General features: G+C 49.1%; 1 protein-coding gene and 1 long non-coding RNA gene across 3 annotated transcripts in view; one reads left to right on the forward strand and one right to left on the reverse strand.

Annotated features, from left to right (window-relative positions):
• The first annotated feature begins 749 nt into the window (after positions 1 to 749).
• Positions 750 to 22,462, forward strand: LOC120225401. 2 transcript variants are annotated; one of them, XR_005526796.1, is made up of 5 exons: positions 750 to 854; positions 1,463 to 1,601; positions 5,098 to 5,248; positions 21,287 to 21,383; positions 21,476 to 22,462. It is a non-coding gene; the product is annotated as an uncharacterized LOC120225401 (long non-coding RNA). The 2 variants fall into 2 exon arrangements; XR_005526798.1 differs by having other exon boundaries at positions 22,050 to 22,462.
• CALB2 (calbindin 2) overlaps positions 18,777 to 22,484 on the reverse strand; it is a 28,608-nt gene continuing 24,900 nt past the window's right edge. Inside the window, exon 11 of the mRNA XM_039223609.1 lies at positions 18,777 to 19,480. Coding sequence (XP_039079540.1) covers positions 19,364 to 19,480 — 117 coding nt within the window. The 3' untranslated portion in view covers positions 18,777 to 19,363. The remainder of the gene's footprint in view (positions 19,481 to 22,484) is intronic.

Raw genomic sequence — 22,484 nt, forward strand, 5'->3', positions numbered from 1 at the left:
CCGGATCAGGTGAACTTAAACATCTCTTTTACTCATTGTGCTCAAGAAATATTTGAGTGACTAGTCAGTATTCAAACAGAATAAACACATGAATCAATAAAAACAGGGCAGGCGTGATGTCTGCATGACAAGGAACATGGTGGCCGGGCTGTGGTGTGGGCAATTTCATGGTTCTGTGTCAGGAAGTACACAGAACTTCCAGGCTAATTTAAAAAATTTTTTTAATGTTTATTTTTGAGAGTGAGAACACGTGTGAGCGTGTGAGCAGGAGAGGGGCAGAAAGAGAGGGAGACAGAATCGGAAGCAGGCTCCAGACTCTGAGCTGTCAGCACAGAGCCCAACATTTGGGACTGAACTCAAGAGCTGTGAGATCATGACCTGAAGTTGGACGCTTAGCTGACTGAGCCACCCAGGCATCCGAGACTAATACTTTTTAATCAAATGCTCCCTCTGAATCAGACACTTTCTGATTTAACTAAACCCCCAAATTAATTTACTTGTGTGCCAGGGCAGTCAGTTTCGTGGGGATGGAAAATAAGTAGAGTCAGTTCCTATCCCCAAGTTTATGGTTCACTGGGTAAGATGCACCCTGGGAACTGACTCTGACAGAAGCCAGAGTGTGGTCAAGATTCAAGGGGCTGTGGTGGGTGTGGTCAGTTGGAATGTTGGGGAATGGAACAGTCCTAGAGGCAGTTGGGAGGCAGTTCTGAGGCGAGAGGGCCGTTGGGGAAGTGAGAAGGCTCCTGGAGAGGGAAGATGGGTCCAAGGGACAGCTTCCGTCTCAGAGGATGGGTGCAGAGGTGGCACTGTGAGCCATCGTAGGGGAGCTGGGAGGGCTGACTGGTTTGAGATAGGTGAGTCCGACATTCGCTGTGGTAGGGTCGGTGAGTGGCCCCTGAGAACATGTTGCTGCTCTCCAGGACCCCTCCTGGGGGCGAGAGGCCAGCCTGGCCACACAGAACTAGACTTCTGGATAGAGGGAACCCAGTGCTCTCTTGGAGGTGCGGAGGCTGAGGCTGGAGGACAGGGTCAGGAGCCTGGAGCTGGGTGGGTTTTAGGGGAAGACAGATATCTGCATGCATTTATTCCACGCCTTTGGAAATGTGGGTCTGTTGATCAAAGGAGGAGATGGAGGCTCAAAGCAGACTGAGATGGGTTCCCACGGCAGCCAGAAGGAGGGGCTGTGGAGGGAGAAAGTGTGACTCGAGGGTCCCGGAGGAGCCCGTGTGGAGTCTCAGTGTGGTATGAAATCGTGCTCAGGGGAGGGGCGTTTGATCCAGCAATCCCAGTCCATTCAGACCCGTAGTGTGTGCACATGGGAGCTCTGTCCTGGAACTTCCTGCCTTTGAATCCGGAAGGAATAGAACCTGTTTTCAAAGCACGATTGTAGGATTAAATGGCTCGCATATGTAAAGTGTTTTCATGTATGTACAGTACTCACAAAGGTTGTCATTTCCTTAAGGAGCAACAGGAGATTGAAGGAGCAAGTCATGGGGCTGCAGAGGCTACCAAGCCGGTGTAAAGCCCCCGAAGCCCTGAGAAGAGCAGGTTTTAAGAAGTAGAACGAGTCGTCGTGATTTCACGCAGCCACTAGATGCCAGGTAGGACCGTGTATTATCACAGACAATTCTCACTGTAACCTTACGAGGGAACTTTTATTTATTTATTTATTTTTAAAATTTTTATTTTTTAATTTTAATTTTTTATTTTTTTTAATTTTACAGATAGTTTATTGTCAAATTGGTTTCCATATAACACCCAGTGCTCATCCCCACAAGTGCCCTCCTCCATGCCCATCACCTTCCCTCTCCCACACCCATCAGTCCTCAGTTTGTTTCTCAGCATTCAAGAGTCTCTCATGGTTTGCCTCTCTCCGCCTCCCCCACTATTTCCCCCCTTCTTCTCCCCCACGGTCCTCCGTTAAGTTCCTCCTAATCCTCCTATATGTGCAAACATATGGTATTTGTCCTTCTCTGCCTGACTTATTTCACTAAGCATCACACCCTCAAGGTCCATCCATGTGGCTACACATGGCCAGATTTCATTGTTTCTCATTGCCATGTAGTATTCCATGGTATAGATAAACCACATCTTCTTGATCCATTCATCCGTGGATGGACACTTAGGCTCTTCCCATGTTTTGGCTATTGTAGAGAGTGCTGCTATGAACATTGGGGTACATGTGCTCCTATGCATCAGCATTTCTGTACGAGGGAACTTTTATTATCGTTCCCATTCTGTGCTGTAACAAGCTCAGGGTCATAAGAGTAGGACTTCTATTTCCTGATCTGATCTGGACCTTGGGTATTAAATGGCCCTTGGGTTAGAGACTGGCATCCCATGGAGATGGTCATTTGCAGGATACTTTCAAGGGCTGAGGCTCTGCTAAATGCTGGTGACCTTAAGCTGTCCCCACCCTTCCCAGCTGGAGTGCAGGTTGAAAAAAATTTTTTTAATGTTTATTTATTTAGTTTGAGAGAGCAAGAGAGGCAGAGAGAGAGAGAGGGGTAGAGAGAGAATCCCAAGCAGGCTCTGTGCTGTCCATGCAGAGCCTGATGTGGGGCTCGATCCCACGAACCATGAGACCATGGTTCAAGAGCTGGACGCTTAACCAGCCGAGTCATCTAGTTGCCCCTGGAGTGCAGGTTGATCAGAGCTGGGGCAGAGAAACTGGGTATCATTTGTCCTGGGAATCCTTGTAGGCACACTTTTTACTATGTCCCTTTCCTGCTTCCAACGTTTCAGCTGCCTCCTGGGCAATTCTCCTTCTTGCACTGTCCTCCAGACCCCTCCTGAGCCTTCCGGCTCCATGTCTTTGCTTCTTAACTCCCTCTCTCCATGGGGATCCTATCCCTCCCTCCCCACTTCCTCTTGTCGTGCACTGGCCCAGAGTGAACTTGCTCCTTCCTCCTAACTTGTAGAGAAACTTCCCTCAGCATGACTCCTTTGGATCTTTTCTGGTTCCCTGGGACAATTTCCCTTGCTTAGGGGCAAAGGATGGTTTAGATTCTTCTGAATCCCCTGCGTAAGAAATTTGTCCCACGTATTGAATTCTCTAGTGTCCACAAGGCAGACAGGCTTTTGTGCAGGGTTCAGGAAGCCATGTGTTCCTCAGCAGGGCCGAGGTAAGAGTGCTGGGGGAGTCACAGGAATCCCACCAGACACGAACCTGGCCAGAGAGGCCAGCCAGGAGAGGTGGGGGGATTCTTGAAGTGGAGAGCCGTCATGACCCATAGTGAGTTAGGAGGAAGAACAGGAGGAAGGGGAAGCAGTTGGGACAAGGAACAAGTGAGTGGGGGCATTGGCTGTGTCTGTTCCTGCCCCCAGAAATGCCTCTCCCCTCTCTCCACGTCCGTCTGCCTTTGTTTCCTCTTCAGAGCTCACCACGTCTGCCACTAGAGCCCCTCTGATCCATTTCCTTGGTACCTGATCGGTCCTCCATCCCGCGGCTCTCAGCCTCTGTCAGATCTTTGCTTCACTGTTTCCTTGGTCATCTGTCTCATTCTGGAGACTCCACGGGGCCCGGAACAGTGGCTTGTCATTTCTGGTTCTTAAAGTACCAGACCCAGTGGCTGGGCCGCAGAAAGCCCTCAGTATGTGGTGCTGACTGGACACATGCATGGGTGCAGCAAGGGAGAAAAAGTAGAGCACGGGGAGCCTGGGGACTTCCCCTGGGTTGTCAAGAATGAAATGAGAAAATCCCCAGGATGGAGCGTGCCCTGAACCCAGCCCTCAGCTTTCCTGGGCAGGGACCCCAAGAAATCTGAGAGGCAGACCTGAGGCTTGGGTCGCTTAGCAATTAGACAGCAGGGGGCACTCTGGCCCCACCTAGGTCCCCACTTCTGGTGCTCCAATCCTCCCCATCTTGAGCAGAAATACTGATTTCAGTGGCAGGATGCCCACAAGTCAGCACTGATGCACTTGGCCTGGCTCCTCTTAGCTGGGCTGAGTGTGAGGGAAGGAGACCCTCATCATCACGGCCTGTTCTCTGGGATGAAAAGTAAGAAGGTTCTGATGATGCCACCAGCTCACAAATACACTAAGACCCCGGGGCCAAGGGTGCAAGTCTATTCCTGACTTTGACACGTTTGACTGTCTATGTGATCTTGACACATTCACTTCCCCTCTCTGGGCCTATTTCTTCTCCACCACATGGCAGGGTCCATAGCTTCCAGCCTATTCCAGGATCCAGAAACCCCCAAATCATGCCGGGATGTGGTGGTGCTCTGTAGACCATCCATCCTTTGTGGCCTCAGACAGTGCCTTTAGGGGACCAGAGTCCAGAAAAGCCACCTTCCCCTGCTGTGGGGACTGGTCCTGAACTGAGCATTTCCCATCCCCTTCCCAGAAGCCACCTGTGCACGACTGGGAGTGATAAGATAGCCAGTCAAGGGAAGGAGCTGGAGCCTCTGAAGAGATGAGCCCAAACCGGGTCCAGATGTGGGTAGTATTGTACACACATGGCAAATGGGTTAAGTCTAAATGGAGTTGGCTGTTGTTTTCTGACACAGGAATTTTATTAAAAATTTTTTTAAAATCTTTATTTTTGAGAGTGAGACAGAAAGGGACAGAGTGTGAGCAAGGGAGAGGCAGACACAGAATCTGAAACAGGCTCCAGGCTCTGAGCTGTCAGCCCAGAGCCTGACACGGGGCTCAAAGCCATGAACTGTGAGATCACGACCTGAGCCAAAGTCAGACGCTTAACCAGCTGAGCCACCCAGGCGCCCCTGAAACAGAAACTTTAGATTTGAATATGTGTATTTGCAAACTGTGAGGAAAATGTGCAGTTGCATGCAGTTTCCTGCCTGTCACAGGCCTCCAGGGATGCGCAGGTGCCATGCTGGGCAGTTTTCAAAGGAAGCCGAGGGTGAGACTGAAGAGTGACCGCCAGGAAGTGAGGACGGAGGATGAGTCCCGAGGCACAGTCGCAGCTGGAGGAGAGTAAAGTTGGTCCCTCACAGCAACTAGCCCGACTGCCCCCTGAGCAACCTCTTGCTATGAAACAAAAGCAGAGGCAGATTCAGGGAACCAAGGAGAGGTTTAATGGAGGGAAAATGAGGAAACCTTGGGGACTCACCATCATTTATTATTTTCCAGATATTGGCTGGCTGTGGGCCTCTGAGGAGTGCTGAGACGGGCCTGGTACAAGTCTGGGTGGGCAGCTTTGGTGGTTGCAGATGCACAGGTTTCTCGGAGCTGACGTGCTGGCTCCACGAATCGGCTGCTGGTGCGGCGGTCACATTCACAGGTGAGCGCGATTGGACATGAGAAGGATCTGACCTAGACCGCGGCTTCCTGTCCTGCCCGATCCCAGGGCAGCAGCTGCCCAGACCTGCAACTCGGGAGAATCAGAGCACAGTCCCTCTCCCTGAAAACTCAGTGGTCACAGGGAGGGTGCCTCCTCTGCTCTATGCCAGGTGTCCACATCCACGCTGTCCTCTGGAGCCGCTGTCCCTGCTGAGGCCAGTATGATAGGGCATCTGGCCAGGCATCTTTGATGACTTCTCTCCCAGTGAGTGGAGGGCGGCCAAGGCGTGTGAACCCCATGGAAAGCCTGACTGGTGTCAGAGCGCCTGGCATCCGCTGCCATCCTGAACCTGGAGCGCCCCGGCCATGCCTGTGGCTCTCACTTGCTGGCTGTGTCACCTCTCTGTAGCCCTGTCCTTCTCTGTCACATAGTGATCTGATCTGATTGGATGGCTGTGATGTTTAAATGAGCCAATACATGGCAGAAGTTCTTTAGAGCAGGGTTTCTTTTACTTAGAAGGATAAAAAACAAAAAACAAAAAACAGGAATACTCCCTAAGAAGACTCCCTGACCTCAGTATCTTTGGGTGACTGATATTGGGGGAGTATTCAATGATGTCAGGGACTGGTGAACCACCGCATCCCAAGCTGCAAAGCCTTGTGTCTGTGTCTGTATGCACAAGTAGCTTTCCCCCTCAAGCACAGAATCTATGACTAAGATGCTCAAAGGGTCATGACTCAAGATTAGATGCCTTGGGTTCAAGTATCTTTATTCCTGACCAGAGTCTCTCAGACTCAGCACTATTGACATTTGGGGCCGGATAGCTCTTTGTCGCAGGAGAAGGGGAGGAGGCATCCTGTGCATTGTATGATGATCAGCAGCATCTGGAGCTCTTCCCCAGGAGAGGCTGGTTGTCACAAACAAAAATGTCACCAGATATTGCTAAATGTCCTCCGGGAGGGGAGAGGGGGACAAATTGCCTCCGGAGGAGAACTCCTGCCTTGCAAAGCTTTCTATGTTGTGAGCCCACAGTGAGTGGCTGGCTGTGCTGAAGTCCATACACCAAGATTACTTTTCTGAACCTCAGTGTGTCTGGCTACTTTTGTGAGCTGTCTGGAGGGTCCAATGACATCTTGACAGAGGGTTTTTCAAAGTTGATGGACCATAGGCTTCCCAAACCCCAGCCCTGTTTGACATAAATTACTGCTTCCTTAACCTGGCTGGGCAGCTGGATCAATTGGAACTTGATTTTTATTGTATTTCTTTTCACTTAAACCTAAAGGGTTTTTAGAGCATTAAATACATTAAATCACTCAGTCGTTTATGATTAAACCTGAGTTACGATGAAAATTAAACAGTTCATTCTGTGGAGAACAAGATCTTGAGGTAATCTTCTTTTGTGGTGAATACATTTTTTTTAACACCACAAACCTCAAACTGGTAGTTCCTCATTCAGGGGAAGGACCAGAGAAGGGTTTTAGGGAGAAGGCCCAGTAGGAAGCAGATATGGTAGAAGAATTGGAAGCACTTGAGGTCCCCTCTGTTTAGCAGGTGGTCTCAAGGTACCCTAAACTGGGTGCCCTTGTGGTGGGAGGCATCCAGTCTATGATGAGGGTCTTTGACCTCCCACCTTTTAAATGATTAATCCTCCTTCATAGGTGAGTAAGGTTCAACTCTCCTCTTGCTTAGCTCCTTGTATGTCTGCTCTAACACCTCCCCAGGAATTCTTGTGTTACTGCCCGGGAGTGAGGAATGTGCCTTCAGACTTCGGCAGCTTTTTTTTTTTTTTTTCTTTTTCTGAATGCTCCTGGAGCTTGCTTTTGGGCATTCCTTCCATTGTGGGTTTGCTGGCACATTGGTCTCATCATTGGGACAGTGATGCCTGGTCGTAGACTGCAGAAGCAAGCTTTGGAAATGCTGCATTTGCAGCAAGCTCCGGGTGATGGATTGCCACCGATGGAGGAGGCCAGGGGCTGCTTTTTGCCCTGAGTCTCTCCTCCGCCTGGTGGGGTTTGGGGATCTTGTCACTGACCCCAAGTATAAGAATCCATACAGAATCTGGCTCTTGGAGATGCGTGTCTGTAACATTGAGTGTGGCTGTATGAGTCCCCTTGGCATTTGTGTGGACCTGGACTGTCATCTGCACAGCTTGTCCTGTGAGTTCAATGATAAGGATTCCAGCTAGCCCCTTGTGACACCACCACGGCAGTGCCATGACAAAGGTAACACACAGAGGTTTCCAGGGTTGGTAAGGGTTGTGCACCACAGCATTGATATTAAATGTTTTAAAGGCAATGAGCCGGTTCTTCAGGGCCAATGTGGCTATTATCCTAGAGTTTCTCAATGATGCACTAGGATGCTGCATTGTGTAGACCAAGTTGATGCTGTGGATCGTCATAGCTGTGGGAGATTCTGTTTCCCAGATGGGTGTGGCAGCCACGGGGCTGGGGTATCTGGTTTGAAGTTAGTTGCGGATGGCCCCGCTGAGAAGGAGTCTCTTCAGGCTGGGCAAACTACACTGAAGACTGCGGTGCAAATTGTCGTAACAGCGTGGAGTCCTCCCATTTGCTGTGTGGACAATAGAGCTGGTGTTGGAGGAGGGTGCGGCCATACCTGTGAGGGTGCGGCTGCAATCTCCTCATTCTCATCTGGAAGAGCCAGGAGGCTTGGGGGAGGGGAGGGGCAATGCTGACTGGGTTGGCCCAGGATTGGCCCTTTTTGTGTACCCTGAGCTGGTTCCTCTTTGACACTGTGACGGACTCGGTGGCTTTCCTTTGCTTCCCTGTAGAAGTGAAGGGTTTGGGCGCAACACAGATAGGGCTCGGGAGCTGAGGCCTCAGATGAGCCCAGGACTAGGTGTGAAGTGTGCTTAGCAGGCCTTGACCCTAGTCTAGGCTAAGCTGCTCTCAGAAGGGACAAGAAGGATCTTACAGTTTGGCTCATTGTTGGTGCTGGGAAGAAACAGTGTGAGCAGTGGTCTTTATAGTGCTCACACCGTTTTTTAAAACCCCAAACCTCAGATTGTTGTCTGCATGTACCCTCTTGGGCAAAAGGAAGTTCTTACTTGGGGAAAGTGGGGATTGTATTTCTCAGGAGGTCTAAGAACCAAAGGTAGAAGGACAGGAGGTCCTTTGGGTGGGACAGTGGTCTCCCCACTGGGCTGTGCATCTTAGTCTTGGACATTATGGAAATTGTGGAAACAACAGGTGGCCTATGACATCCAGCTCTTCAGAGGAGAAGGATTCCTTGTCTCTATTGGTGGGACCCCACCAGTGCCTGCTAGGAGCCATGCCATGCACTTGAGGCCCCACATGACCCCTAGGAATTGGTATCGTGGCTTTCAGGTCTACAGTGGTCTCCTTCAGCAAGAAGAGAAAGACCGCACAGGCTGACTCATTATTGGTGCTGGGAGCCGGGTCTCACCTGTTTTGGAGGCTGGGCCAGACAGTGCTGTGGTGGTTGAGGGTGCTTCCCTTCCAGGAAGTTTCTGGTGACTGCTTACTTCTTGGAGCTGTTTTGAGGGATACTGTTTGTTGAAGTCTGTCTCTCTCTCTTGGTGTGTTTGTCCTACAGCATATCTCCAATTGGCATGTCCCCTCTTCTCTGTGGCAAAAGCTCTTTTAACATCCTGTGTTGTGAATGAGGGTTTCGTGGCTTCCTTGTTTACAATACAAATGTAGATTTTAGAGCATCTTTCTTGTTTAAAATTTTTTTTCCTCCAGGTGTTGGACTTTCTGCTGATTCATTTTCACTTCCTCAAGCAGCTTCCGCTCTTTCTCCTTCTTGATCAGCTGTCTGTGCCTGAATGTGACTTGTTGCCCATGGCCTTCATTTGGGCCTGTGTGGTGTTGTCTTCATGTTCCAAGTGGGCACCGACTGAATGCAGGGAGCACATCCTTCATTGCTTTACATTTTCTTCCAGTTCTTGCCCGCCGGACACATGATCTCACTGGGGATTGGAAGGCTGCATCTCTTTCAAAGCACTCTCTTTCTTCCTGACTCTGTTTTGCAGAGCCCTGACTTGCTGCTGGTGGCCTTCTGAAGGCTTGTGTGATGTTCTTCTCAATTTTTTTGGTAGCGTGTGGGCCGTACATCTTTTTTGTCCTTTGTGCTATGGCATAGTGATGCCCCCCTCTCCTTTTCGAACAGAAAAGGTTGCCCCTCTCCAACCATTGTGGACAGTATTTTGTCCTGCGATGATTGTGATCTGACATGATCATCTGACTTTGTATTTTCTCATCCTGGGATTCAGCTGCTTTCTGACTTGTGGCACATTGGATGCTGGGGTATTGTTGGGAGTCGTGGTAAATGGCATGAGGAATTGGTGTTTATGCACAGACTGTGTCCAGTCTCTTTGGTGGAGGGGTACTGGGCGGGTGTTAACTCTCCAGAACTTTCCCAGCCTCCTCACCTTTTTGGGCCAATTTCTTTTGCCTGTAGCTCTTCATTTCCTTACCCTTTAAGCCAACTATGGCTTCAGCTGCAGAGTCTTCAGTGAAATATCCTGTCTTCTGAGGAGTCAATGATTTTTTCGAAACCAGAGGCCAAGAAGAGTGACCCTGGAAAAGGAGTCATGAGCAGCAGCCCCTTCCCAGGACTCACAGAGGCCACCTTCAGAGTGAGACTGTCACCTCTAGTCTGTGACTCCAGGGGGCAGCTGGCACCCCATCAGCTTCCCCTTTCTGTGAGCTGACAGTAACCCCCCTCCCCTGGGAGACATGTGGCCCTGTCCCCAGCTGCCACCAAGCCAGGTGGGCTGCTCGGGATTTTGTGATTTAGAGCCTAGTTTTGTCTTCAGGAAGAACTCTTCAGAACTTTACTTTGGGTTTTAAAACTACCATTCAGAAACCTTGCTTTTCCTTTAACCTTTCAGTTCTGTTTGCAGTTTCTGCTCTAACACATTTTAGTTGTCCCTTTCATGGGGAGTTGGTGAGATTCTGGGTCCTGTTTGGAGCTGTTGATGGTGAGAACCGACCCCCTCCCCATGGCAAGACAAGCTGATGGGCTGCTGCCCCACTGACCAGAACTGGGCACTGATGGCCAGCCTGTCCCACCCTGCCCTGGGCTGGTGGCTTCCAGCTCATTTCTCTCTCCATGTCCCAGGAGGGTGGGTGGGCTATCTCTGCTCTGTTTACTGCTCTGCTGTCATTGTCTTGAAATTCTTCATAATTTTTGGAAGGAGGAAGCTGTGTGTTTTCTTTTAGCACTGGGAAGAAGAGGCTGGGGTTGAGGAAAGCGAGAGTGCAGATGGGAAGGGAAGGAGCCATCTTAAAATCAGTGGGATGAATAGGATGAGATTAGGCATTCTCTATGGGACTCAAGAAGGCAAGAACAGCCAAGTGATTATTTGCTTTCTCATCAGACTGGGAGACCCAGGCGGGCAGGGATGGACCTGCTCCGGTTCTTCACTCGATGACCCCTAGTGTGGGTGTAGCATGACTCACCACCCGTACCGAATGCTCCAAAGAACAGTTGTGGGAACAGTGGCAGACTTCATAACCGAGCTGAATGACAGTGGGATGTGCTTCTTTGGCAAGGGGCAAGTTTCCTCCCTGTCAGCACGATGGTTAGACAGCCCCTCACTTGGTGTTGATCACTGATATTTCTGTTGTTGGTTTCACATGATGGAGCATGCGCCCTTTGGTACATACATGACTGTGGCCCTGAACTCGTGGATCATTGGGTGCCTTCTGAAGAACTTTGTTCTCTCAGCCTTTGGCCGTCCGGTCAGGATTCTTTGTGTCTCTGCTAGGTTCCTTTTTCCTAACCTCCACTGCCTCCCCAACTGGGCACCATGGCACTCAAGCTCATGCACCTCAAAAATGCCCATTGGACAGGATGACAGATGCTTCCTGCACATGCTCCCCACCCTCCGCCAGCACTCCCACCCTCATCCCTGCAACTGAACAAACTCTTTGGTCGCTGTTGGTGATCTGAACATAATAAAAATACTTGCACTGCTCTTGAGCAATCTGCCGACCTCCACCTGCCTTCCCTATCCTAGGCCACCCATGCCCCTTTGCTCCTTTACCATGCCTGGATTTGCTGGAGAAAATCCTCCAGGTGAGGCATCTTCAGGAAGGGACATGGTGCTGGGAGCCTGTGAGAGGTTCTCTGTGTGGTGTCCACTCCGTCCTGCGCAGCTGCAGCTGGGTGGGGGAGCCCACAGGTATTTTCCTTTGGGTTGGGGGTGTGGGAACACTCCTCAGTTCCTGGCAGATCATTATCCGTGGTCTGTGCAAGGTCCTTCTCTTGGTGTTTTATTCCTTTGGATGAGATTTCCCATGGCCATTCCTCCCTCTTCCAGGGAGACTGTCTTTCTGGAATGCCCAATGGGTGTCTTTTGTCTTTTCTCTTTTTTAATGCTCTGACAAAACATCATTGCTATCTTGTGCATAAGCTCTTTTAATTCACATAAAAGATGGTATTGTTATGCCATTTCTCATTCTGTTGCCTTTTTCATTCAACACTATGTTTTAAGATGCAATCTTTCCCTCCATTCTTAAAACCTTTTGAGAGTACCCAAAGAGCTTTTGTTTATGTGGGTTAAAACTATCAATTCTTGACACATTAGACATCGAAACATACATTTGCATTAAATAGTTATCGATTCATTTGCAAATAGCAATGGTGAACGCATTGCAAATTAACATAGGTAATATTTTAGCATTGTTATAAAAATAGTTTTGACCCTGCAGACTCCTATCCTGTAGTAAAGTGTCAGTTTGTTCCACAATGTGAAAAAGGGCACTATGAAGGACAGAGTTTGGAAAGTGAATTTTATTTATATTACTTTATAAATATCTGCATTGGAAAAGAAACTATGAAATATATTGTATTTCAGCAAAGTTTGCTCAGGTTTGATAGGCTTGCTCCTTGACTTACTGATCATTGCCTGCAATATGGAAGGTTATTCTAGATAGCAGAGATTCTGTGTCTTACCAGGATACTTTTTGGTGCTTTATGTTTAATTTTTCATGTCCTAGAATAGGTGATTTTAAAACACAAAGAACAAAAACTCATCATTTATGAACATTGCCATAGGTATACTTTCCTGTTTATTTCGCTTATTTTTTTTTTAAAGAAAACTAAGGTATTATTCACCTTTTAAAAGAGCCTTGATCAGTGGTTTTTATTATTAGGTTGTGCAGCCATCCCCTCCATCTAATTCTGCCCAATTCTAGGTAGAATTCCTAATTAATTAATTTCTAATTGTTAAGGCCCTAATGAATCCCCATTTCCTAATTTAAGCAGTCACTGCCCCTTCCCTCTCACCCCTGCTGCCACCCCCTGGCCACCATTAATCTACTTTTGTTCTCAATGGATTTGCCTATCATGAACACTTAATATACATGGAGTCACACAAATGTGGTCTTTTTCATTTGGCCTCTTTTACTTAATGTTTTCAAGGTTCATCCATACTGTACTGCTTATCAGTACTTCATTGTATTTTATGGGCAATTAATATCCCATTGTATGGGTATAATCGTATTTTGTTCATCCAGTTGATGGACATTGGAATTGCTTTCACTCTTTGACTATTGTGAATAACGCTGCTATGAACACTGTGTGCAAGTTTTTGTGTGAACACGTGTCTTCTTGTACTCTTGGGTCTGTTTACTTTTTTTTTAAATATATATTTTTTTAATTTATTTCTAGGGGAGAGAGAGACAGCGTGAGCAGGGGAGGGTCAGAGAGAGAGGGAGACACAGACTCTGAAATAGGCTCCAGGCTCTGAGCTGGCAGTCAGCACAGAGCCCGACGTGGGGCTCGAACCCACGAACCGCGAGATCATGACCTAAATGAAAGTCAGACGCTTAACCGACTAAGCCACCCAGGTGCCCCTGTTTACTTTTAAGTGTTACCCCTTAATGACTTGAATAACCAAAGGGTTTTTTCTCAGGCACCTGTGATATAGGTTAATCAAGTGTCCAAATCTCTTCTGACAACTCTTTAGATTTTGTCTCGCCGAATAATTTAATAAATACACGGGGGAGAAAAATGAAAGGGTACTTTCAGGTATCTTTCCAACCTATAATGATCTTTTTTAAAATTTTTTTTAAAAATTTATTCTGAGAGAGGGAGAGAGGCAGTGTGAGCAGGGGAGGGTCAGAGAGGGAGAGACACAGAATCGGAAGCAGGCTCCAGGCTCTGAGCTAGCTGTCAGCACAGAGCCCGACACGGGGGTGGAACCCATGAACGTGAATCATGACCTGAGCCGAAGTCGTATGCTTAGCCAACTGAGCCACCCAGGTGCCCCCAACCTATAGTGATCTTTGAGATGCCCCAGAGGAGCCCTGGAAAATCACAAAAGATTTGTTTTTGCTCCTTATTAAAAAGAGAGCTGCTAGAAATAATTCGGTTTGTGTGATGTGTTACTGTTATAAGATTCACACAAGAGGGTTGTCAGATCAGAAGACACATTCCGCCTTCCTGAAGTTAAGCTTACGTGGATGCAATGTTAATGTAAGTATTTTAGAAAATGTGTGTCTGTGTTTTATGGGAAGTCCCTGGAGGTTTGTCAGTGTTGTCACTGCCCATATGATTTTACCCTCAGGGGAAGCACCCGACTAAAGTCTTAGGAACAAGTTCTGTACTATACCCAGATAGAGACGTCTACTCTCCTCCGTTCTGAAAATATTGGTTAGAGTAAGAAATTAAACTGTAAGCAGTCTGTGCCACCTTACAGATGGTTTAGTTTAATGCTGCCCTGAAGGCTCTGCTCTAAGCAGCAGGCTGCAGTTTGTGTTTGCAGTGACAAAGGACAATCTTACAGCCTCGTGATAAATGACTGTACTAGGTACTCCGAACCTTCCAGGCTTTAAAGAATAGACCCTTGGGTGTAGGCTTCTGAGCTGATGTCACTTGAGCAACTCTCAAGACTGTCCCGGTGGACCAAGTCAGGATTTCCAGGACTCTTTCCATTCCAGAAGCTCTAAGACAGCTTGGTAGAAGCAGACTGCTAATCTAAGATCCAGGGGAGCAAGAATGAAATGATGAGGGGATTTTATTGTGGTTACTTAAATGATTGGTAATGTTTTATTGCTCTATTTTCTGGTTCTGTGAGGAGGCCTTTTCTCTTCCTTGGCTCCCTGTAACCCCCACAATTTAGTAGACTCTGCTTTTGTAAACGGAAATAAGGCATTTAAAAATGACACTCGGTTTCCACTGCTGAGTAGCAGTTTTCATTTGGATTTCCCTGATGGCTGATGATGTCCCTCTTTTATTTTTTGATGGTTTATGAACATTTATTGAAAGTTTGATCTTTTATCCCATGAGCATCCATCTAGGTCCCTTTTAACTGGATTGCTGCTCTCATAAGTGGCCTCTCAGTCTTGAGGTTGGAGGTCAGTCTTGTGTGTGTGTGTGTGTGTGTGTGTGTGTGTGTGTTTGCCACTCATATGCACTTCTCAGCATCTTGCCTGCCTGTGTCAGGTCAGCTTCTCGGCCATGGCAGACGGAGCTGTCCCCTTGAGGAGCCGGCCAGGTTCGGAGGACTCACATCTCTGAAGGAGGAGGCAGTGCATCTAGTGCACCTTCTCTGAAAGGTGAGTGGGACTTCCCAAATTTGGAACCAACTGAGTATATGTGAATCCTGGAGCACTTGGACCCTAAGCCACAGTAGATATGACCCCACAACCGCCATGTAGAGATATTATGGCTCCAGGCACTGCGCACGGTGTGTGTGCGACTAGGATTACCCAGTCCTCACAAGTACAGTGAGGAAGATCCATTCTTGCCCACATTTCATCATGTGACAGGAACACAAATACTAATTAGGAGGTGGACTGTGTCTTTGCTTGTGTAATCACTGCTGCAACCAGTTACCGCGGACTCGGTGCCTTGAAACTACACACATTTATTATCTTATGGCTGTGGAGGTGAGAAGTCTGAAATGGGCTAAAATCAAAGTATCGTGGGCTTCTGGAGGCTCCAAGGGAGAATCTGTTTTCCTGCTTTTCCAAGTTTTTAGATGTCTCCTGCTTCTATCTTTAAAGCCAGCAATGGCTGGCTAAGTCTTTCTCGCATTGCATCACTCTGATTTCTGCCTCCCTCTTTCACATCTGAGGACCCTTTTATTAATTTGGGCCCACGAGGGCAATCTCCCTAAAGTCAGGTGATTAGCAACCCTAATTCCTTCTACCTCCTTAATTCCCCTTTGCCAGGTAAGATGTATTAACTACATCCTGACATATTGTGGGGGGCAAAACTCTGGGGAGTTGAGGGGTCCTAGGTGAGGAACCTGGAAGGAATGGTGCCCGTAGGTGTGTGGGTTGAGCAGACCTGGGCAGGACCGGTGCAGGGTGAGCTTGCCACCCTCAGGCACTCCCACTCTGGCTGTGGGAACAGCCGAACACATACCAGGTCAGGTGCTCATGGTGCCCTGGGGAAAGATACTGCCGGGGAGGAGCTATGGAGTGCTGGGGTGCGATGGGCTACAGGTTAACCAGGGTGGGCCTCTCTGAGGAGGTGACGTTTGAGCGAGACTAGAAGGAGAAGAGGAAGGGTGGAGTCTGGGGAAGTGAGGCATCAGGGCCCCTCTGGAGCTGGTCCTGTCTGGCCCTAGAGCTTTATTTCTCACTTGTGAAATAAATGTGAATAAGCCCTCTGTGCTTCATCTCTCCGTGCTTCCTTCCCCCAGATGAGCCTGGCTGCCTTGGACCATCATTTATGCTTTTTTGTTTTTGTTCTTTTTCTGGTAGGAATGCTCACATGGGAATCCCCCACCCCCCCAACCCCCTAGTCTAAGCTAGGGGCCTCTTTGGTTGCCTTCCCTGGATCCACATCTACCAGGCTGAGTGGGCAGCTTCCTCACCTCTCAGGCCCAGGCATCTTTAAGCTCTCTGCAGGGCAGCCAGGGACTGTCCTATTCACTACTATGTCTCCTGCATCCAGCATCCATCTCAGAGTTGTTGAACACCCAGCACTGTGAACGTGCCATCTGTTTTCTGTTGGGATCTCGCCAGAAACACTAAATACCAGGCCGCGTGTCCTAAATCCTAATTCCTCTGCACCCTTCCCCCAACTTGCTCCTCTCCCACCTGGGTTCCTGGCATCTGCCACGTGTCCAGTTGCTCAAGCCAGCGGCCTCGGAGTCATTCTTGATGGTTTCTCACCTATAGTACTTATCCAGTCCTCAGTAAGCCCCTTTGCTTTAGTCTCAGAGGCAGGTCAGGGATTGATATTTAATCCCCTCCCTCCCCCGCCCCCCCAGCCACTTCATTCATCGGAGTCATCAGCATTTCTCAGCTGTATTACCTCATCCTCCTCCTAAATGGTGCTTTTCCTCTTGCTTCCTGTAGTTTAGTCATCAGAGAGGAGCCAGAGTGGCCTTTAAAATACATTATGTAACTTCTCTGATGTAGCCCCCGATGGCTTCCCTTCACACAATGAGATCCAAATTCCTTTTTCATGGTCTCCCAACACAGCACCTGACCTGGTCTCGCCTATTCCCCCACCGCATCTGTTCACCCCCAACCTTCATTCTGCTCTCGCCTCAGGGAACTCCTTTCTGAGCATGCCAGAAACTCTTCTACCTCAGGGCCTTTGCACTTGGCTTTTCCTCTGTCTGGACTCTCTTAAGATGGCAGCAAGTTTCACTTCCTCACTTCAGTCTCTGCTTGAAAACCACCTTTTCAGAGAACTTATAATACTAGCACCTCTGCCCTTTCTGTCCTTTTCCCTTGTTGAACTTTTCTTGAGAGCACTTATCACCACTTTACATCATGATATTTTATGTTTATTGGCTTTCACCTGAGAGGATAAGCTCCCGTGGAAGTACTCAATAAATATTTGTTATTGAATGAAGACAACGGAGCAAATAAATACAAGATTCCCACGTGTGTGGCACCCAAGCTGAACACTGGGAAGCAGGGATTCCCAGGGGCAGTGACAGTTACTTTGTTACTGCTGCCAGCCAGGTTTATGCACCATGCGTTCAAGGTGATGACAGAATGTGCCCCAGAGACAAATGCCTTCAAGGTTGAAATCTTTGTATATATCAGCCTCATGCAGGCCTGGGAAGCCCCTGTCTGGAATGGGAGATTCCCCTTACCTGGTGTGGGGCTGGGCCAGGGTCTTCCTCCGAGGGAGGGGTCATGTTGGGAGCACGCTGGCTCCTGATGCACCTGGCAGTTAGGCAGCTACCGGGCCCAGTGTTGACTGGAGAGAAGCCGTAGAGAGAATTGTGACGCCACCCCTCACTCCCTGTTGGGGCTCATTTAGCCCAGGCTCCCAACACAGAAGAGTCAGAACTGCATTTACGATGGCACCCACTGTCATGGCCTCGGCCCCCTCCCCCCCAACCCTGTGTCCTGATAGTCAGGTATCTGTGTTCAGAATGAACTAACTGGGCTCGGTTAAGAAGGCAGGGTCTCCTGGAGAACATGAGCAGAAAGTGGGCCTGGGAGAGGCGACTCCAGCAAACCCCATCTAAGAGCTACAAGCTCGTGGGTCACAAACTGTGCCGTCTTGCCTGGGACACACGGAGAGGAAATGCAGGTGGAGCAGCTGTGAGACCGCATCCAGGGCACGCGGGGCCAGGGGCCAGGGAGGACGGGGACGTGCCTGGTGGGCAGGAGGTGCCCTTTAGGATCTGTAGGGAGGGCAGGGAAACCGGAATCCGCAAGTGTAGCAGGGCCTCATGGGAGCTGCCTGACGGCCCACCTGCCCTGCAGTCTTTGTTTCTCTGTTTCTTATTCTCTTCTTCTTCCCTGTGTTTTTCTCTGCACGTGTTCTCCTGCCCTCTGGCCGACACCCTCTCCTAGACGCTGAGTTCTGCTCTCTCCAGCATTAGTTCTGGCTTGGTTAGGAATTGCTACCTCTCACCCCCAAAGCTCGATCACCACCCAGCTTCAATGCCACACACACTGTCTGATGGCCCTGAATGTACATCTCGGGTCCCAGGAGACTCTAACTGGCCTAGTTAGCTGTGAGCAGGTGGATGGAGGTCAGGTGACCTCCTGGGCTGTATCAGGCAGGGTGTGGCTGGGAGAGAAATGAGGCTTCTTCTGATCCCAGTATGCCCCTCCCTGCTCCCACCTTGCTGGTATAGTGCTTCAGTCAGCAATTCCTAGGAATTACATCACCCTGAACAAGTTAATGTCTCAGCCCCAGGTTCTACTTCTGAAAATGTGATCCATCCCGTAGGATTGCTGTGGCATTAAATGAGATGATGCCCAAATGCATCCTGTAGACGGTGAATGACAGCATTTGAAAAAATTAGTTCTCTATTCTAGGATCTCAGCTCTGTAGATTCATGTGAGGCATCTGGTGAGTCTGGGGTAAATTACACTTTGAGGAGGAGAGGTTAAATGTGTGGTGGTCCAGAACTCCTGATTGGAGGTGCCCCCTGCCTGGGGAAGACTACCTAGTCCCACTATTGCCACACCCACTTGGCGTCCCTACTAGAAAGAATGTGGATCCAATCTGTGGGATCCACCCCCTAGCTCTACCCTGCACTGGCTCCCTCTTTGTCAGTAAGAGCTGCTAACTGTAGACAGAAGTCAACCACTAGACCAGAACTAGGTGAGTTTCCACGCAGAACGTTTCCACTTTATTGTCTGTAAACTCTTCTTTGGTAAACAAGGAGACAAGGGACCCACAGTGAAAACGAGCACGCTGAGTCAAGAGGACAAAGGGCCGGCACCCTCCACGAACAGGGACTCTGAGAAGACAGCTATGCCATTAGCAAGGTGTGGGTGGAACTTGGGAGTTTGGGTGGGTGGTGGCATGGGAAGGAAGGGAGCAGAGCGGGAGGAAGGGTCCACTGCGAGAGAGACACAGAAGCCTAAATCGTACATGGGAGGAGCTCATGCATCGCAGCGGTGAGGGGCAGGGAAGCTCCGCCCATGCCCCGCCCACCTCCGTTCTGTTGGGGCCCAACTGCAGGCGGAGCAGTTTCCCGGGTCAGGCAGGGGGAGGGTGGAGGGGGCTCCAGGGGGGCCCGTCAGCCACCCTCCCTCCAGCTCCCCTTTCCTGCTCAGCAGGCTGGTGTGTGCAGGTTGCAGGGGCGGAGGAGGGGCGCTCACGATCTCTGGGTCCGGGTAGAAGTGACAGGGCAGCCAGGGCAGGGTTTGGGGGAGGTGGAGAAGCAGCTCCTGCCCCCCACCCCCTTTACATGGGGGGCTCGCTGCAGAGGACAATCTCCAGGTCCTTGCGGTAGAGCTTCCCCGCCTCAGCCAAGGACATGACGCTCTTTCTGTAGTTGGTGAGCTGTTGGATATTCATTTCCTAGGAGACAGAGGGAATGAGTAAGAGCCCCTCACTGGATGGCCCCCCAGAACGGCTCACCTAGTAATTCACAAACACTTGGGCCACAGACTTTCTCTTATCCTGTCCCAGCAAAGCATGGGCTTTGGAGTCAGAAAGCTCTGGTTAAACCCTCTCACTCACTGCCTGCATTGCTTTGAGGGAGAGTATTGAACCTTTCTGAGTCTCAGCTGCCTTATCTGTAAGATGGGTACGTGAACTACAGTGTCTGCCTCATTGAGGTGTTAGGATGGTTAGTGGAGGGAATGGACGTGAACACGTAGCACAGCACCTGACACACGGCATGCACTCCCAAATTGGTAGCTATTGTGACAGCAGCCATTTTTTCTGCATAGTTTGTATCAGGTCCTCTACCACACTGGGCCTCCAGTCCCTCCATCTGGTTCCCTGCATGTGAGGAAGAGAATGCGGAGGAAGCGCCCCGGTCTTGTCTGCAAGGCCCCATGGCCTTTCCTAAACCTCACCCATTTAAACAGGGAATTCTAACTCCTGTCTCCTCCAGCAGCAAAGCTCACCTGCCTACTTCTTGTTCACTAGCTTCTGTGACCTTCAAGGCCCACTAAGGTGACCCATGGACGTATGTCCATTGTCTCAGGTAAAATGGGAGGCCAGCATTAAATAGGACATCAACACCTGATATGCCTTGTGCTGAATACATGCTTTACAATAATTGATTTGAACACAACCAATAGGTCTGAAATATAGCAAGATCATCAATGGCTTATACTGTCTTTCTCTCTCTCTTCCTCTCTCTGGCTCAGACGTACCCTCTCTCCTAATCCACCTCCCCCGCCTCCTTTTTTATCTTGAAAATGTTGGCAGATCTATTTTTTATACCTCCCCTTTCAGGCTGATGGTCTTTATCCCTATTCAACTAATGAGAAGACTTAGTATAAAGATTAAGGTATTTGCCAAAGGGCTGGACCAACTCTACAGCCATAAATATCCTTAGTCTCCTGAGTCCCAAAGTCTTTCTAATCATTTGCCTGGCTCACCTGTCCTCAGTCACCTCTTTTTTTTGGTGCTCAAAGGTCTTTTATCATGTGGTTTCAGGACATCCCTTCACGTGGTCAGTTCCCGGTTTTGTGCCACCCCAAGGGCACTTTGCAAGCATATCTAGCTTTGGGAAGCATCTTCCCTGAAGTTTTGAAGTCCCTGGAAATATCACTGAGTTCATAATACTATCTACCATTCAAATTAGGAGCCAAGGTAGGGACCCCATATATCAACCTGGAACTTGAGATCTGCCCCACCCGCCCACCTCACTGTCGATTCACTGTGGCATCAAGAATCTTAGCAGCATAGGGGCCCTTGGGTGGCTTAGTCGGTTAAGCGTCCGACTTCAGCTCAGGTCATGATCTCACAGTTCGTGGGTTCGAGCCCTGAGTCGGGCTCTGTGCTGACAGCTCAGAACCTGGAGCCTGCTTCAGATTCTGTGTCTCCGTCTCTCTCTGACCCTCCCCTGCTCATGCTGTCTCTCTCTCTCTCAGAAATAAATAAAAAACATTAAAAATTAAAAAAAAATCTTAGCAGCATGACGGGACAGGGCTACGCAGTTTCTAGGTCTAGAAGTTCTGCTTGGAGCGGAGGAACACTTTAGTGAGCGGCAGTTGTCTCAGGAGTGGTGAGAAATGCTGAGGTTGGGTCTCCCCAGGAGCCTCAAACATGCATCTGCTCAGAAACCACAGTGCAGTCTTGCACTGTCAAAAGGGAATGTGGGTCTGTCAGGTGAGTTCACAAAGCAGGGCTGCTCCTTTCCCTGCTCAGGTGCTGCGGCTTCCAGGCCTGGGGCTCTCTCTACCGACTCATCCTCTCCAGCCCCCGGGGCCACGTCTGGAGCTTCGTACAGATGGCAGGCTCCCAGGTAAACAACTGTATTAATATCTTTGTTCTCTAACCTTCAGGGGTTCTTCCTAAACCCAAACCCTGACTCTGTTTCTGTTTCCACACCTCAAGTGAACCTGTGCAGCCATATGAGGTGTAATTTGTGGTAATTAAGAAAGAGCCTAAGTGGATCACTCCCAAGATTTAACGCTTGGCCTCCAGGCTGATCAACCTCAGGTGTACAGCAGGGCCATATGGAGAAGAATAATGCCTCATTAATACAGTTAAAGATATTTTCCATTAGGATGCCCAACACTCCTTGGACACCTAAGGGTGCATAAATCATTTTCTCCTAGAATTTGATGCCAGGAAAAAGTCTGCTGAGTTCAAACAGTTGGTGAATATGTCCTCCTTCCTAAGAAGTATTTGCTTACTGATAATTTATTTTCTGCCTCTTTCAAAAACCACTTGAAGATAACAAAAACAAATGTAGGATGAAAGAAATGATATTCAGGACAAAGAGGAAGAGGTCAGAAAGCAAATTGGAAGGGGAGACAGACTCAGAGGCTGCGATGATTTTCTCCCCTTGAAATTGAGCAGTAAATTTAGCTCTTGCCTGGCAGCTGAGGCAGTTAGACCCAAGTATAGAGTGTTCATCATCTAATTAAAGAGCAAAACTATTTGCTCAGAGAAAGGCATTTTCCAGGAGGTGAAGGAAGACAGCTACAAAAACAGCTGCCGGATCCTGGTCCACCTGCCACCCCTGGCCCCTCCCGCTCCCCAGGCACTGGGATGAGTCTGTGGAGGGCCACCTGGCATCTGTCCCTGGAAGCAAAGTTTAGTTCTCCGCCTTTTCTCTGAGGGCAAAAAATGGTTCTGTGTCTCCTATCAGCCTCTTGTTCAGCCCCAGACTATGCAGCTAATTGACTTGGAATATCTTCACCTCCCACTGGCCCCCTTGCTCTCAAATCTCTCCTTGTGCAAAAAGACTTTTTTGATGGCAATTTGGCTGACACTCCATGAGCTGTGCCAGTCAGCTGCCAGTGACCCATCATAGCATCATTCAAAACTGTCAAAAGGTGGAAACAACCCAAGTGGCTGTTGACAGATGAGCAGAAAAACAAAAGATGGTATCGCCGTG

The sequence above is a fragment of the Hyaena hyaena genome, unplaced genomic scaffold, assembly GCF_003009895.1.
Source record: "Hyaena hyaena isolate Hyena2069 unplaced genomic scaffold, ASM300989v1 scaffold_18, whole genome shotgun sequence".
In the NCBI taxonomy this organism is placed as follows: domain Eukaryota; kingdom Metazoa; phylum Chordata; class Mammalia; order Carnivora; family Hyaenidae; genus Hyaena; species Hyaena hyaena.